Source organism: Silurus aristotelis (assembly GCF_946808225.1).
Source record: "Silurus aristotelis genome assembly, chromosome: 16".
Lineage (NCBI taxonomy): Eukaryota > Metazoa > Chordata > Actinopteri > Siluriformes > Siluridae > Silurus > Silurus aristotelis.
In genome coordinates this window covers 12,142,252-12,159,159 of record NC_139589.1, presented here as the reverse complement: position 1 = coordinate 12,159,159, position 16,908 = coordinate 12,142,252, and the positions used below count along the sequence as shown (strand labels likewise).

General features: G+C 38.8%; 1 protein-coding gene across 1 annotated transcript in view; it reads left to right on the top strand.

Moving 5' to 3' along the window:
- Positions 1–4,904, top strand: part of nnt (nicotinamide nucleotide transhydrogenase) — a 36,693-nt gene extending 31,789 nt beyond the window's left edge. The window contains exons 20-22 of the mRNA XM_083565049.1: positions 996–1,114; positions 1,208–1,323; positions 3,657–4,904. Of these exons, the coding sequence (XP_083421175.1) occupies positions 996–1,114; positions 1,208–1,323; positions 3,657–3,797 (376 nt within the window). The 3' untranslated portion in view covers positions 3,798–4,904. The remainder of the gene's footprint in view (positions 1–995; positions 1,115–1,207; positions 1,324–3,656) is intronic.
- The last annotated feature ends 12,004 nt before the right edge of the window (positions 4,905–16,908 follow it).

The following is a 16,908-nucleotide window of genomic DNA, read 5'->3' as shown; positions in this document are numbered from 1 at the left end:
GCACACCATTAAATTCAGAGTATTTACAGAATAAGGATATCTGCATTTAGGTCTAATACATTATACATTTTAATCAGCTTTTCATACTGTACATTTGATTATTATTAAATATGGTATAATTTGCATTGCATATTTTACAATGATCTCAACTTAATACTTCAACAACTTAATTTGTAACCTCCCTAAACACAAAACATCAGCTTTCTGTATGAAAATGTTTCATTTAGGTGTCTAATGACTAACATTTCACTATGGGTTCTTTTTTTTTTTTTTTTCTTGTAAGAACTGAAGTTGAAATAATGTATAATAAACTCTCACATATTTGGAGAGGTTATTAGAACATTATTCAGAAATACAGTTTATATTTATATATATATAGATATAAAAAGACGCTTGTGTTAATGGGTTGCAGGTCAAGTTTATATCACATTCGAGAAATCCTGTATTTTTATATAGATTTGCTTGTTTTTGGTAAAAGACATATGGAATACAAATGTTTCCACTGATCTGTATACTGTAAATCTTCCGGTGGGTCACTTGATAAAATCTTTGCTTGTGTAACTAGAGGTTGTGTTTTTGTCTGAGAGAAAGGAGTCCATCTCGCTGCGCGATGCTGATCGGAGGCGACAATTCTAATTATTCTAATTAGTTAATGAGCATTTTTCTGACAGCCACTTTTTCAGTAAATGTGCACAGTGGAGCTTAATCTGAGCATGCCACTTCCTGTGAGTGCCCTGGTCTTGTTGGCAGTCATCTGGGTTTTTATGGTGAGGCCGGGTCATAAAGGCACTCGGCAGCCTCAGGGGCCTGATCCTCTTCCTCTAGCAATTTCCCCTCAGTGTGTGTCTTTACTACTGCCAGTGTTAGAATGATAGACTTGACGCCAACTTATTTCCTCTTAACTTGTACAGGCAACTTGACCCCGGGTTTTAGTACATCAGGCCAGTGAAAGATGTGATCAGAGTGAGTTTGTAATGTAATGTTTTGCTGTGCAGGTTTGGCATTCATCCTGTTGCCGGGCGCATGCCTGGGCAGCTGAACGTTCTATTGGCCGAAGCTGGTGTTCAGTACGATGTTGTTCTTGAGATGGATGAGATCAACCATGATTTCCCTGGTATGTTTTTTGTGATTGAATTATTTTCTAAATTGTTTCAATAATACTCGCAGATTTAATTTTGTCCTGTTGTGGTGTTTTGGCCGTGTTCAGAAACCGACTTGGTGCTGGTCATTGGAGCCAACGACACAGTGAACTCGGCCGCTCAGGAAGACCCCAACTCAATCATCGCTGGAATGCCAGTGCTGGAAGTCTGGAAGTCCAAACAGGTGAACCTCCCTTACTGCTTTGGTACTTCTTCGCACCTTTCACCCTGCTAGCTACCTGTTCTCCTGCGCATTAATGATAGTTAATTTGAATAAATGCCCTGATTGCTTATTAAACCAAACATTTTATGTGCTATCCGAGGTTATATTTCTCTCTTTTTTTATTTTTTTATTTATTTATTTTTTTTAATTTATTTATTTTTTTATATATTGTAGGTGTTGTAATTCAAAGTAAGTCCCTATTCCTCCTGATCATAAGTGCAGGTGTGGCTTTTGGATCAATTCAGATCTCTTGGTGGGAAAGATGACATTTTAGAGCTTTATTCAATAATGATTTTATGCATATTTTCAGTTTTCCTGAAGTTTACCAGCACTCAGGAGTTGGAGAACAGATTCATGGCATGTCACTGTGCAGGAACACCTGCAAACGAGGCGCCGTTTTTGTATAAGAAAACTCTTAGACATGCAGGTCTGCAAGAGACATGCATTTTTTCCGCCATGCTCACATGCATGCAGTTGCAACAGTAGGGTGCATTGATTAAAATGCTTCAGTCCTGTCAGCTGCTGGTTTAACAACAATAATAATAACAATAAAAATGATAATGATGATGATGATGATTCATTCCTTTACTGGCCATCACATCCCTTTCCGTAGTCATAAAGCTTGAAACAGAGTGTGAACCAACAAATTGATCCAATCACGTTACACAGCACGTGGCACAGAGCGTGGTGGCTTTCACACCACAGTTCAGTGAAAGCCAGCCACAGACCACTGTTTTCAACGTGGCCAGATCAGTTGTCTTGGCTGCTCCCGGACTTTCCCAAATGTACAGAATTTAAGTCTGAAAATGAACCAAATATGGATTGATTTATCTCGTATCCAAAATCTTTCGTCAGGTAAATTTCTTTGTGCTGTACTTGTTCAGCATCACTTCCAGACAAGAATAAACTGTTTAATTTTGCAAATCTTTTAAAATAAAATTTTGGCGGGGGGTTGCTGGTTAGTGGTCTCTTCCAAAATCAGTAAACTCTCTTTGTAGTGACATTACTAATGACATGAGCTCGTTGGACGATCGAGGTAGTCCTATTGGCTGGTAGGTTGTGAATCTGCTGCCAGAGTTCTGATTGCTCCCAGATTATGAGGAGTCCTTTCTACATCCCCAAGCCCAGCTGCAGCTGAGTAGAGAGGCATCCTGAAAAATGATGTAGCAGGAACTGCAGGGAGATGACAGTCAGGTGAATCTCTACTTCCGTCTCCAAAGCCGATCCTTCATCACCTTGCCATCAGTGATCATCAGTATCCCACTTCGGCATCACCAGATGGGGTGGCTTTCGTTCCAAGTTTTCTTCAGCGTCTTAAGCACCACCAATGCATAGAGACCAGCAGCGCAGCGAGGACTCCTCTCCTGTTTTTACTTATTCAATTAGCAAGAAAGGGTTGCTGCTTCCCAACCAGATGCTCCCAATCACAGCACAGCTCTCGCTCGCTTTCCCAGGAAGCGCTCGGCTCGGGTTCTGCGCCCGAGACACTAATGACGCTTAATTTTGTAAATGGCAGATACTTAAATATCCATTAGATGCTGGAAGCATGATCTGCTTTCTCTTTCTCTCACTAATGCACAAATACAAGGCTAAAGTCTAACACATTTTACATACAGGTGTAGGACAGGGTTATTAACTAAGTGTTGCTGTGTTTGGCCTCAATTACCTTTGGTGAATAATATTTTACAGTGACGTGAGTCTGTTAAATAAATAGTTCGGCTTAAAATCAGAGAGGAATTTTTTTTTCCTGTCTTGTGGCCAAAACAGGTCTGGTGTCTAAGATTTACTTTCCACTAACGTACCAGCAATCTGTGAACCTTTGTTCATGGTTTATTAAGGACAACAATTGCTTCTCGGTGCTAAAAAATCAAAGCCACACAATTCCACCAATTACTTTTGACCTCTGCTGAGTCATCACATCTATAAGGATTGAACCAAAATCTTTATGTACAGACTCAAATTCTCATACAGTTGCATAATGTTTACATAATGTATGTTTACAATTGCATAATGAAAACTCATCAAATAGAGGAGTGTTCAGTTTTCTTCAAAATCCTGCAGGACCAAGGATGATGGGTGAGATGACCGAGAATTACGCTCAGTATATCGCCAACACATTTTAGTTTACTGGCTTTTTCACTGGAGCCCATAATTTTTCCCCCCACTCTGTGTTATTTATTTATTTATTTATTTATTTTTAAACAGTAAAGCTGTTTTATTCCTTGGTTTGTTAAATGGGATCAGCTCTGCATTTTCTGGCTTCAGCTTCAAGGTCTGTGTTTTCAACCCTCCAGGTCATCGTGATGAAGAGGTCTCTGGGCGTGGGCTACGCAGCTGTGGACAACCCCATATTCTACAAAACCAACACCTCTATGCTTTTGGGAGATGCCAAGAAGACGTGCGACGCATTGGCTGCTAAAGTGCGTGAAGGTTAATAACTGGAACACTGAGCATCCATGAGGGAATTAAAAAACACTGTACCCTCTTTTAAGGGATCAGGGTGTACAAATTGACCATAATCCCCCTTAGACAAAGTAGAAACGACAATGAAGCTCCCCTTCTTTCCACACTCCCTTCATTTCCCTTTTATTCATGAAGATTTAGTTAGATCGTTTTTCCCCCCAGTATTTGCTGTTTGTTATGCCTGATTAAATTATAACAGAACGTCTAAAAGCATTTCAACAATTCATTAGTAGAGGCTAAGCACAACTGTTTTTATTTATATATATATATATATAAAAAGCAAGCATCCATTTTTCAAAAATTTTTAAGGCATTAGTTTTTAAGAGGGAACAGTGCATGATAGTTATTATTATTTTTTTTTTTTCTTACCTCATTAAGGAGTCATGGATTTAAGGGATCAACACCAGAAAATCAGACATAGCAGCTTGCAATAACGTCGGCAGTGAGATTGATTCTCCCATGTAATTCGGTAAACAAGACAAACGTGATGTTCACATCTAAATCTCATGCTGGTCCATGTGCCACGCCGTCTTGCACCCCGCGTTCATGGCGTTAGCGCGTGGTGTTTTTTTTATGAGTGCTGTTAATAATTGTGAGCACTAAGGAAAACACAACAGACCCTACCTCTCGACAGTATTAAACCTGACCAAATCATCCACTATGACGAAGCCGATTTCCCGAAAAGCATTTCCCAGCGGATCTTTAACTTGAGCTACAGCAGCATTAACACACCCAGCTTGTTCCTTGATTTTAGGCAGGAGGTCTGCTTAATACATCTTCACTATTTCAAGAAACACTTGGTATCATTTTTTTTTTTACGTCCCCCTCTGCCCCCCTCCACCCTACAGCTGAATTAGAAGAAATAAGCAATAAAGCAATCACAACATAGGAAGTAAATAAGGGGGGAGATAAACCTCTTGATGGTTTCTATTTGATATTCAGATGATCTCACTCCACTTTTTACTATGTTTATGTAGAAATATTGACGCTGTTAAATATTACTTGTGCAAAGTGAAGGTGAAGAGAAAAGCATTTCATTGAGTCATGGTTTGCAGATTAAACGAGTTTATGATGTACAATGAAGTGTGTATTTCTCTCTGCAATTCATCATAAAAAGTCACTCTTAATAAACATAAAAAAAAACAAAAAAACAAACAAACACTTGATGCTTTTTTTTTTTTTTTTTTTTGGAAGATTAAATCGTTTGTATCGCCGCACTTTATCTTTTACATGTGTGCTGATGAGGAGTATCGGCACAAGTGCCAGTGATTGGCCATTGTCACTTTCGAGGCCAGCCAGTGCCTTATCACGCGCTTATTTTCGCGCCCTTATGATGCTTGAAGGGATTGCATGAGTTTATCATGAGGGTTCCCTCAGTTTGGTAACAAGTGACACTCAGACTATGATATCCATCTATATCTTTTTTTTTTTTTTTTCTCTCCCAGGTTTAAAGGAACAACTTGGCCAAAAATCAAATCTGCTAAAATGTGACTTTGCACTAACTTCACCCTTTGATTAAATGATCTGGTTAAGCAAGTAAAATGTACCCTCTTTAACAAATAAAAAGAGGCAGCATTAGAATTAGATATTAAAGAGCTTCAACAACGATCTACTTTGGTTGGATTGCCATTTTCTTACCCATACGAGTGTGTAAAGTTGAGGGTGGAAATCCTCGCTAGGATTGCATGCGTGAGTCATGAGGGCTCTTTCACTCTGGCAACAAGTGGCACTCAGACACGATGGTATCTCTTGCTGCACCTTTCTCCCAAAGATTTTTACAAGTGCTCTGGGCAGCTACAATCAGGCCTCTTTCCAATCATAGGTGAAGCTTGATCTAATCTTTTCATATTCCGAAGCCTATCATTGATGGCCTTTTATTTAGCGTGGCCTCAACCACAGCAATCGTCTTACCCGTTTGAGGCTGGCTTCACAGGTGTGCGTAATGAATTCGTGTCTGCGTTGGAATGCACCATAAATACGAGATAAAAAAACAGTGTTTATGTTTTGGTAACACGCAGTCATCATTAGGGTTTTTATGGTTCAAAGGTTGGACGTGGGCAGCATGTTACACACAGCCATTTTCGCTCTGTTCCTAACAACGTAATATACTGACAGTGTGACTTTTTCGTTTGGACATGTTTATTCTAAATTACAATTATTCATTTTATTTAAATTCTTTATCTTTTTAACTTATCATACTATCATTTGATGACGACAAAAAAGTTTTCTTTTCCTTACAGAAAGGTGCATCTCATGCTAATACTAGAGATTACAGAAAGTAATCCTTACTGTAGCTGCTCAGCCAGATAAGCGTTTAGGTCCTGAAAAGAATTTACTTCTATATTTGATTAGATCATTTGTATCTGCTGGCTAAAAGTTTAAAAAGCATGGCCTCTTCTTTATGGGGGACGTGTTCCTGTTAGAGTAGGGTGGTCCACCTAGTTCCTTGTGATTAATCAGAAGGGGGCGATTCATTTTCTAACTGACATTAGTTCCCACATTAAACTGAGTGCAGATTAATGTGTTTTTGTTTCTATAGTAACCGATCATTGACAGAGACTTGTTTGGTGGGCGATATGCAAACGGATTAAAAATGTTTGTTGATACAATGTGAGATAGTTAGTTAGTTAGTTAGTCTGGTGATTAAGATTTATAAAAGAAGTCCATAGTCCAGTTTCAGGCTTTGTAATAGTCTAACTGCAGGAAAGATAAAGAAAAGATTACACTTTGCAGTTTTGTCAGAAAAAATGCCAAGCTCTCTGTGCAAACTGGAATTAATTTGGTGTTCCACATTTGGATGAATAAATGGATAAGAAGATGAACTTCTGATTGGAAGGTCATGGGTTCAAATCGCAGCACCACCAAGCTGCCACTGCTGGGGCCCTTGAGCAAGACCCTTTACCCTTAGTTGCTCAGCTGTATAACTGAGATAACAGTAAATCGCTTTGAATTAGGGCATCTGACAAAATGCTTTTTAAATATATATGTAAAAATAATAGACATCTTGCTGTGGTGTAAGAAGAATTAAGCTAAAAGGCATTTGGAGGTGTGATATGTAGGAAAGCATAGAGTTAAGGGCACAAATCTTATGCATTATTGTACTGTACCCCTAAAAAAATGTTTTTTTGAACTTTGATTAATATGAACAGATTTGTTACGATAGTGGGATATAAAAGGGATTTATTTATGTTCACACCCAGATAAGAATGGGTTTTCATTCGAGTCTGGTTTCTTCCTCATATCTTCTCAGCAAGTTTTTCTTTTTCCCCCCATTACTTATGTAGGAGGATCCTGAACCTGTTATGTTTCTCTATTGAAAGAAAAGTTTTGTAGAGACTGTTTGTTTTGGTGAGTGCTGAGGATGACATTGGAAGATAATTATAATATGGATTACTGACGTTTTTATATTGGCTGAATGGCATCTCGGGAGTCTTCTGCAGTTTACACACCTGTTCCATCTGAAATTCTTCAAATGCATACCAACATATATATATAAAAATAAATGCCAAATAACTCCACTTTAAACATAGAGAGCAATTGAAAAAAACTTCTCCAAATGTCCTGTTTCAAGCTAATGCTTGGCTCTATCGTAGTTGCTCTTAAAAGCATTAGGCCTCTTCACTCCAAAAGATAAATTTCTGCAAGCCTCTGCATCGCTCTTATCGTGCCCTCCCTATTAAGCTTGACATTTAAGGAACATAAACATGTACAAGTGTCCTTTTAAGATTGTCCTTTTATTGACCAGCTGTCCCTGTTGTATATTGCTCTGTAGATGTGAATGTTGGGGAAAAGAGCAAGGGGTGGGTGGTGGTGCATGGGGGTTGTGAGTTCTTAATGGTAGCAGATGGGGACCCTCTTTTGAGCTTTTGCATGCTGAGCTGATGAGCAAATAAGGTTAATGGTAAACAACATTGACCATTTGGCAGCATGTGATGTGGTCTGGATTGTGTATCCAATGTTGAAGGGGTTACACAAGAGTTGATCAGGTGGTAGATCATTATTTGCACCCTGGGATTTCACCCTTTTCTGGCAAAAGACCGTAAATAAACATAATGAATTTTCTGTAACCCTAAGTTTTGACCAACATACATTTTTCAAATGACAGATTTATAGCTTAGGTCTACTGTGGCTTATGTCTAGCATATGAAGACTCTCCCCTTCACTGACCTGCCAATCTAGTGAGGAGTGAGCTTGCATTTGAAGGAGTGTTTTCAGGCATGCATTTTTCCATCTTATTTCATCTCCGTTTAATTATCAAATGGATGATACCATTTAAGGATCAAACGGTATAGGAAAATAATACGAGCATGTGCGTGCAGAAGCAGCAGCAATGCAAGCAGCATTGTATGCATACTTGCCTGCATAATTTATGTACATCTGGAAGATTAAAGTGATATACGCTTGATGGCATGACAGAGCCAAAAAAATAATAAAAATCCCTGCTCATCTGTTTTCCTATACAGTTGAGCTGTAAAATGTTTAGGGACGTGACACATTTTTAAAACCGTGACTTTTTAAAACCATGTTCTGTCTCTGTCATTGTCATCAGCTGTATCTGCAATCAAAAATGACCTAACATTCATAAGTATATACTGATCTAATGGATTTAGGGCCATTTTTTTATTGCTGAAATCGTTTAAAATAGTGACATGCTTTTTTATATATATATATTTAGTTCGATATTTCTAATATCAATTTGTCCAAGAAATCTCCTTACAGCAATCAAGTGACCACGACTTCTAGTTTTAGAACCGCTGATTTTATACGCCTATTTCTTCGAGCCATAAAATAAATCAGGAGATAAAACTTCTCAGCTACCTGTTTTAGTGCATGTCTTGTGGTCATGGTTGTTCCACATAGCTTCCCTTTTTACTTTTCTGTGGAAGCCATAACAAGGTAAGTAAAACGAGGCTTTGGGGAGAAGTGCTGCTGGTGGATAAGTCATAGAAGGTGGTCCTGCTTTTTCTGTGGTGTAGGCAGCATTTCTGCAGGCGAGTCTGTAACGTAAGCCTCATCAGCGCTGCCACAGTCTGCATTTCCGAGCCAACTTCTTATGTCACGTCTCATTGTGCTTGTTTCTCTTGAAGCCTTAACTGTGGAACCGCATTGGTGTGCTCTTAACCAGGCTCTAATTTGATTCAGACTGAAGACATGAAACCAGACCTTCACCTCCTTGATCCCAGTCAAGCTCATCAGCCAAGCATCCAATCCATTGGCGCCCAGGCCAGCGCACACTCCGTACCCACGAGCAGCCGTAAACCCTTTGCGTTTGGGTTAAATGTCAAAAGCAATAAGCCCATCCGAACTGCAGGGCCGCACTACACCGTGTATCTCTCAGCGCACAATTATGTCGACCTCCAAGTGCAGCCAGCGTCGACTCTTTCTGACGTGTGCCTTGACTATGAAAGATCGCAAGAGGTAATCTTGCAGTGTGATGCTATGGAGGTGTCGGAGATGAGCCTGAAATAGCAGCCAGGCTTCCATCCAGGAACCAAGGCCTCTCGCAGCCCAGCTGGATCCATCAATCCTTTCCATACATCATGCACTAACTTTTTTTGGACCTGTACAGTAGTGGAGTGGTGATCAAGGTTCCCTAGGGTCAAGGGTTTTACACAGGCTACAGCCAAAGGCACAGCTGTTTGAACCCGTGCCAGGAAAAGTTAAACAAACTCATATGAAACACGTCTCTTGGACTAATGGATCTTTGCGGAGAGTTGGCGCCGCTCATGACTCAGAACTGCGAACGAACGGGAATAACAGTCTTGTTTTTCAGGTCTTCTTTTTTCTTTTCTTTTTTGCTTAATTCAGCACTTTATCAGATTACGTTATTAATCAAGTACAAGTCATAATTCAGGACTGTCATAGAACGACAAGCCAGGTGATTAGATCTCAGCAACACTGCTGCACCTGATCCAATCATTCTAGTATTATGTCCAGGTCATTGCTGTGCTGAGAATGAGCTACCGCCTATATAATATCAGTTCAGTGGTGGTCCCTGTCCATTCATAGATTGAATAGAATTGTGCATCGTATTAGATGGAGTACTGCCTATTATAGTATGCAAAGTGACCTTTATTATAAAAAAAAACCAGAAAAAAAATACACTTCAGCTGCCAGATCTTTATGAAACTACCTGGAATATGAAAAGATTTAGTTTTGAAAAAATCTATAAGAATCATGCAACATGTTGATAATCAAAGCATAAAATAAACTGTGATGGTACAAAGAGTTGAACCTGGTACTATCTGACTACATGCTTGTTTGTATTTAGACATAAAACTGTCTAACATTTTGTGATTTGGCTTGGAAAGCAGCTGGGAACTGTTTTTGCAACGTCACTCGGCACTGTGGCCCACCTCTCTCATCACACTCCTTATCTCATTCCGTGACACGGCGGCCACTTTGGCCTGTCAAGCGAGGTGCCTCTTATCTGCAGATTTCCGTGAGAATCCAACCCCCATCTCGAGAAATGCTTGAAAAGAAGCTTTGGAATTGAGTTGAAATCCCACAGGAATTATCAGACTGTGGGATCCTGAGTCAGAGAGGCCTAGTGTTGTTTTTGTTTTATTGTCCTCTTAAGGTGTGGATGCCTTGATTACAGTGCATCAGCAAAAAGTAAAAAGTTCACAATATCTTAAACAACACATCTGCAACACAAAGTTGTGATAGTTTTTTTGCGCCATAACATCATATGAAGAGAAGGTAAGCGCTAGAGAGGTAAATAATTGCAGTGTGCCAGTGAATTTCCTCATCCAGGCAGGAGGAAATGTGATGGAAGAACAAAGGTCCGAGAGTGCGGCTCCTCTTCGGAGTCAGGTATCAAGAGGATAACCAGTGCAGTGTCAAAGGGAGCCACTACTGCCTGACACAAAAGAGCGACTGACACCAGAAAAGAGGGATGGAGTTTCAGAGGCTGGGCATGAAAAGGAAAACATCACCCTCTCCCTCCCTCTCTTTTACTTTTTTTTTCTTTGAAAAGGCAGCAGAAAAAAAAACCTCATCCCCCTCATGCGGGTCAAGATGTCTCACCACTAAAGGAATTTTCACCACTTTAAAGTCTACCTCTGAAGATACAAAAACGCTCCGAAACGGCCACCATAGTGAGTGATTAGATCTATTTCATTAAGAAAGGTGTGTCCCACTGAACCAAAGGTCAAGAATGAATCAAATAGAGTACTTCGAAAAAAAATGAAAACCACAAAGCGTGGCTCTTATCATGCCAGTGTTTAATTTGTGGTCATTGGCATCTGAAGGAGCCCAAAGGCAGGCTTGGTGCCCTCATTGCTTGACGCTTTGTGACTGCTGAGCTTATCGGCCATACTTTTCCCAAGGTAAGGGGCGGACAAAAGCCTTTCGTGCCATGAGAAGAGAGTGTAGAGTTCTGGGTCCCTCCCTGCGCATGCGATGCTTGTGTTCGTGAGTGTAGGGCACAAAGGAATGAGCTCTCCACTTAATCCATACAGGATTAGCAATCACACACTGTTCTCACACAGCTGCAGGTACTTGTTTGGATGCTACGGATGTTGACTGGTCATAAGAAATGCTAAAATAAATAAATAAAAAATAAACATAGAGTTTTTCTAGAAAGCAGTTGAGCACTATGCAAACTGCATGTTTTTATGTAATGTTTTCATTAAACATTTAAAAGATTGTTTAAGGACTAAATTTAACTTACACCTTCATCTCTTTACCTTGCATACAAATGTCACCTTGCAGTTGGATTACTCCGGTACGGAGCTTGTCCTAATGTTTGATTTTTGTTTTGTTATATAACTAGACCTTTCCTGATCTTTTACATATATTGCATAAGAGTTTCATAATTTTACATTAGAGAATATTAGTACAGCAAAAAATAAAAACAAATTATTTTTACCTCAATAAATCTAAATTACTTATGCCAACTATGAACTTGTCTAATGTGAGCGGAGTCAAACATGCACATAGCCACCAATGAAGTGCCAAGGTCAACACTTTACAAATAATCTTAATGATGATAATTATAAAGCAATAAAATTAAAATGTCCTTTTTTTTTTTTTTTTTTTTTTTTTTAACTGAAGTGAAAGTTTGAATACGATTAAGTCATGCTACCAGGAGAATTTTCCTTGTGAGTGACTCACAGGACGTTCACTGGATAGAAAATACTGCATTTATTTAAATATCGCATTAGTATTGCTTTTACAGTATTCATTCATCTATCCTTAGTAAAACTTTCATCTGAATTCAGTTAGAGATACAAACATGATGATTGGGAGCACAACACAGACTTAGGTACCCTGTATGGACAAAAGAATTGTGACACCTGACTTTTCCAGCCACTTCTCTATGAAATGGCTTTATGAAAATGTGATTTAAGATGAATTGGAAAGCTAAATGCATCCCAGGCCTCCTTACCCCACATCAGTACTTGACTTTATTACAGTTTTTCTCAGTTGCTTTGGAGCATTTCTCAAATCATCCTTAATATTCATACGAACCAGTAGGTGCATTTTAAAACAATTTGTACAAACAGCACAATACATTGGATTTCTTGCAAAAGCCTGTACCTTAAAAAAAAATCCTTAGTTCATCTCTTAAAAGTAATTATTTGTGTCAATGAACATGTCATTCCCATCAGAATAACAAGTCTTTTTGTCATTGTTCACAAACAAGATTCGTGTTTAGTCATGTTGTCAGTATGATGATGCACAGTTTCAGTATTTCTTGATATAAACTACAGTTTGGATTACAATGATTAAAAATGCACAAGGCTGAATTTCTTCTGTAAGGCATCTATAAATTTCAGCAGCAAAAATGTACTTATGTGATTGCAAGAGACCGAACAGGATTCACACGTTCGTTTGTGTTCGTTCGTTTCTTGGTTGTTCATCAATTTTCAGAAATTGTAGTTCTCTGTTTTGCTGACAAGATTAGAAATGAGTTTATTAGAGGGACAGCACATGTAGGATGTTTTGGTGACAAGGTGAGGGAGGCGAGATTGAGATGGTTAGGACATGTGCAGAGGAGGGACATGAATTATATTGGTAGAAGAATGCTGAGGATGGAGCCACCAGGTAGGAGGAAAAGAGGAAGGCCAAGGTGGAGGTTCATGGATGTGGTGAGGGAAGACATGCAGGTAGTTGGTGTGAAAGAGGCAGATGTAGAGGACAGGGGGTATGGTGACGGATGATCCGCTGCGGCGACCCCTAATGGGAGCAGCCGAAAGAAGAAGAAGAAGAAGAAGAAGTAGTAGTTCTCTGTTTTGCTCAATTGAAGGTTCACGAGATTCACCTTTGACCTGTTTTAGAGAACTATTCTAGATTCATCTGCACAATTCATCAATTCATGAAGCATTTACCAAAAAAAAGTTTTTATAGCTTTAAACTAAATTTTTATTTAAGCTTAACATTCAATGACTTATGCCCCCTGGTGGTCTAGTGGTTAAGATGCAGCGCTCCCACCGCTGCGACCCGGGTTCGATTCCCGGTCAGGGAACCATCCCCAGCCGGTCTTAGTGCCGGTCCCAAGCCCGGATAAATTGGGGAGGGTTGCGTTAGGAAGGGCATCCAGCGTAAAACATGTGCCAAATCGAACGTGCGGAGGATCCGCTGTGGCGACCCCTAACGGGAGAAGCCGAAAAGAAAGTTATTCAATGACTTATGCAATGATCTGAAGCCCATTTTTGGGGGGTTAAGACTATTTAGGTGAAACCAGTATAATATATTTTGATCAACATGAACATAAACAACTGATAAGCAATCAATCAATCAATCAATCAATCAATCAATCAATCTTTATTTATATAGCACCTAACATCTACCAGGTAGAAGAACCTAGGTGCTGAACAAAGTGAAGAGGCAATGTGCAAAATAGTAATAAAATCTTATTAACATAAAAGTAGTAAAATATACAATATCATAAAAAAGAGAAGAGAAATAAAATAAGCATTAAAATACAACAATTAAAAGAAACGTTAAGAGGTTAACGACTAAGCACACCCTCTACTACACAACAAAGTCTTTGGTGAATAAGTGGGTTTTTAGTTTAGCTTTAAAAGTAGAGAATTATGTAGGACGATTGTACAAAATCTATTAAATTAATGTACCAAAGCTTTCGCCAATTTGATCAAAGCAAAGGAAAATGTTTTTATGATGAGCACAAGTGAATAAATGTTGTGGAGGTTAAACAAGGAGTTTTGAGAATTTCATTTCTGATCTGAGAAATGCTCCAAAGCAACTGAGAAAAACTGTAATACTCTTTAGGCTGAATAAGCACAAATCTCCACACCCACACTCTAAAATCTAGTGGAACATCTTCCCAGAAGAGTGGAGATTATATAACAGTTTAAATGTGGAAAGGGATGTTCAGAAAGCATATACAGTTTTTTGGTAAAATGTCCTCAAACTTTTGTCTATGAAATAGAGCATCTGTTATACAGTTTTTTGTGTGTATCATGATATGCGATTTTTTTGTTGTTGTTGCTGTGAGTAGTGCAAACGAGACATTTAAAGGTTTATTCAGTAGGAAACATTTACATCAATGTCATTTTGCTGCTGCCAGCAAAACTCTTGCCGAATATTAGTGCTGAGAAACGGTGATTCATTTTGGCCCATGGACTGCTGATGGTCTCAGTGAAAGCTCCGACGAATGTTGAGATCGAGTTGCATTTAGTGTATTTGTCTTGGCTGCTCACCTTTGTGAACAAATGTGTAGGAAAGTCCAGTCCCGTGTTTGACTTGTGTCTGTGCTTTATCATAATTTAGGAGCGATGTTCATTGGCCAGACTGCCTGTCAAAATCAGACTTAAACAGCTGACTTTTTGCTCCCCCGAATACTTGATCATCACATCTCATTACGGTTTAATAAGGTCGCGTTTAGTGACCTCGTACCAAAGAAAAGTTATTAATAGAGGAAAAAATGGGGCTGAGGTTTGTGAGGGTGAAGAGAAAGTCCTCGTTAGTCTGATTGCTCGCTGACTCATTTGTTGGAATAATGATGTATGAGGGAAGGTCCTTCCCAGCCCACACAGGATCTACAGCTCAAGGCCAAGAATGCAGGACCGCATCCTCGGCGTAATTCTTTACTGATCATCAGCGGAGAGACATGCGTTCCTGCTTCTTCGGAGATGGACACACTCCTGTTTTAGTAGGTGTGAGGGGTACTAGGGAGCAACGGATCAACATGCAAATTTGTCACATAGCATACAGCAAACGTTTGGTCTGGAATTGCTCCCGCTGAAATCCATTTAAGCATCAAATTCCAGAATTAGGAGTTTGTTTTGGACCAGAAAACTGCTAGTGACCTGCTCTGATAACATTGTATGTGTGTTCCAGAATGCATACTGTCATATCAGTCTTTAGCAGCCAAGAACATGAAGGATGAGTGCAATATAATTTTGGGTTAAATATGGTATTTATCCAAATGCTTCATAATTTCTTCTGTGTTTTTTTTTTTTGTATTATGTTTAATATTCAGCGAATACATAAAAACTTGTCACATTAGTCATTTTTGCACCAGTTTATATTGTTGTCTTTACATTTGAAAGATTTAGTCTCATCATTGACCCTCCTTTTTATTTCATGATATTAACAGTAGTGAAACTATTTCATGTTTTATTGCTTTAAAGGTTTTAATCATTTTAACAATGTGATGAATGTGTTTTTAACAGATTTTATTTTGAGTAATGTATATAAAAATGACTTGTTATAAAATACCATTTATTTCAGGTGGAATTGTATTTTATCTGGAAAAGTAGCTTGTCCTATATTTTGAATCAGAATATATTACAAACACTATTAGGTAGGTGGCTAGTATACTAGTCTATAAGTTCACAAAATTACCAATATCTTCAGACTTGGTAAGCATATTTAGTCCCAATTTGCTGTTGTAATATCCCCACCCCCACCCTCCAGGAAGATGTTCCACTAGATTATGAGTGTGGTTGAGATTTGTGCTCATGCAATCCCAAGGGTGTTTGTAAAGTCAGGTAATGATGTAAGGTGAAGAGTCCTGGGGAGCAAGTCAGCGTTCCAATTCATCCCAGTGGTGTATAATAGGGTTGAGGTCAGAGCGCTCTAGCAGGCCACTCAAGATCTTCCACTCCAACAAATGCAGACCATATATACATGGAGCTGGCTTTGTGCAGAGGGGTATTGTCAACCCGGAAGGGAAAGTGTAATGCAACCACATCCAAAGACATTCTATACAATTGTGTTCCTCCAACATTGGGATAATAGTTTGGGGGAAAAACACATATGACTGGAAAAGTCAAAGTATATATATATATATATATATATATATATATATATATATATATATATATATATATATATATAAAATGTTTTTTATGTTTTTATATATATTTTCCTCTATGATGTCTGTAATTCTAAATTGAAAATGGAAACCTAAGACACATTTTTTCAGGCACTGTATATTTTTGCTGTATTGTATAACTGCATAGCATCAAAACACAACCGTATCGTATCACATGGAATTTAAATTGTATTTTTTGTATTGTTATAGGCCTATTGGTTACACAGACATAAACTCTTTATTCAGCGCTTAATTAATGCTTGGTGAATTGTTTTGCTTTGTGCGACCGCCGAACAATACAGTGCCTTGCGAAAGTATTTGGCCCCCTTGAACTTTGCGACCTTTTGCCACATTTCAGGCTTCAAACATAAAGATATGAAACTGTAATTTTTTGTGAAGAATCAACAGCAAGTGGGACACAATCATGAAGTGGAACGGAATTTATTAGATATTTCAAACTTTTTTAACAAATAAAAAACAAAAAATTGGGCATGCAAAATTATTCAGCGCCTTTACTTTCAGTGCAGCAAACTCTCTCCAGAAGTTCAGTGAGGATCTCTGAATGATCCAATGTTGACCTAAATGACTAATGATGATAAATAGAATCCACCTGTGGGTAATCAAGTCTCCGTATAAATGCACCTGCACTGTGATAGTCTCAGAGGTCCGTTTAAAGCGCAGAGAGCATCATGAAGAACAAGGAACACACCAGGCAGGTCCGAGATACTGTTGTGGAGAAGTTTAAAGCCGGATCTGGATACAAAAAGATTTCCCAAGCTTTAAACATCCCAAGG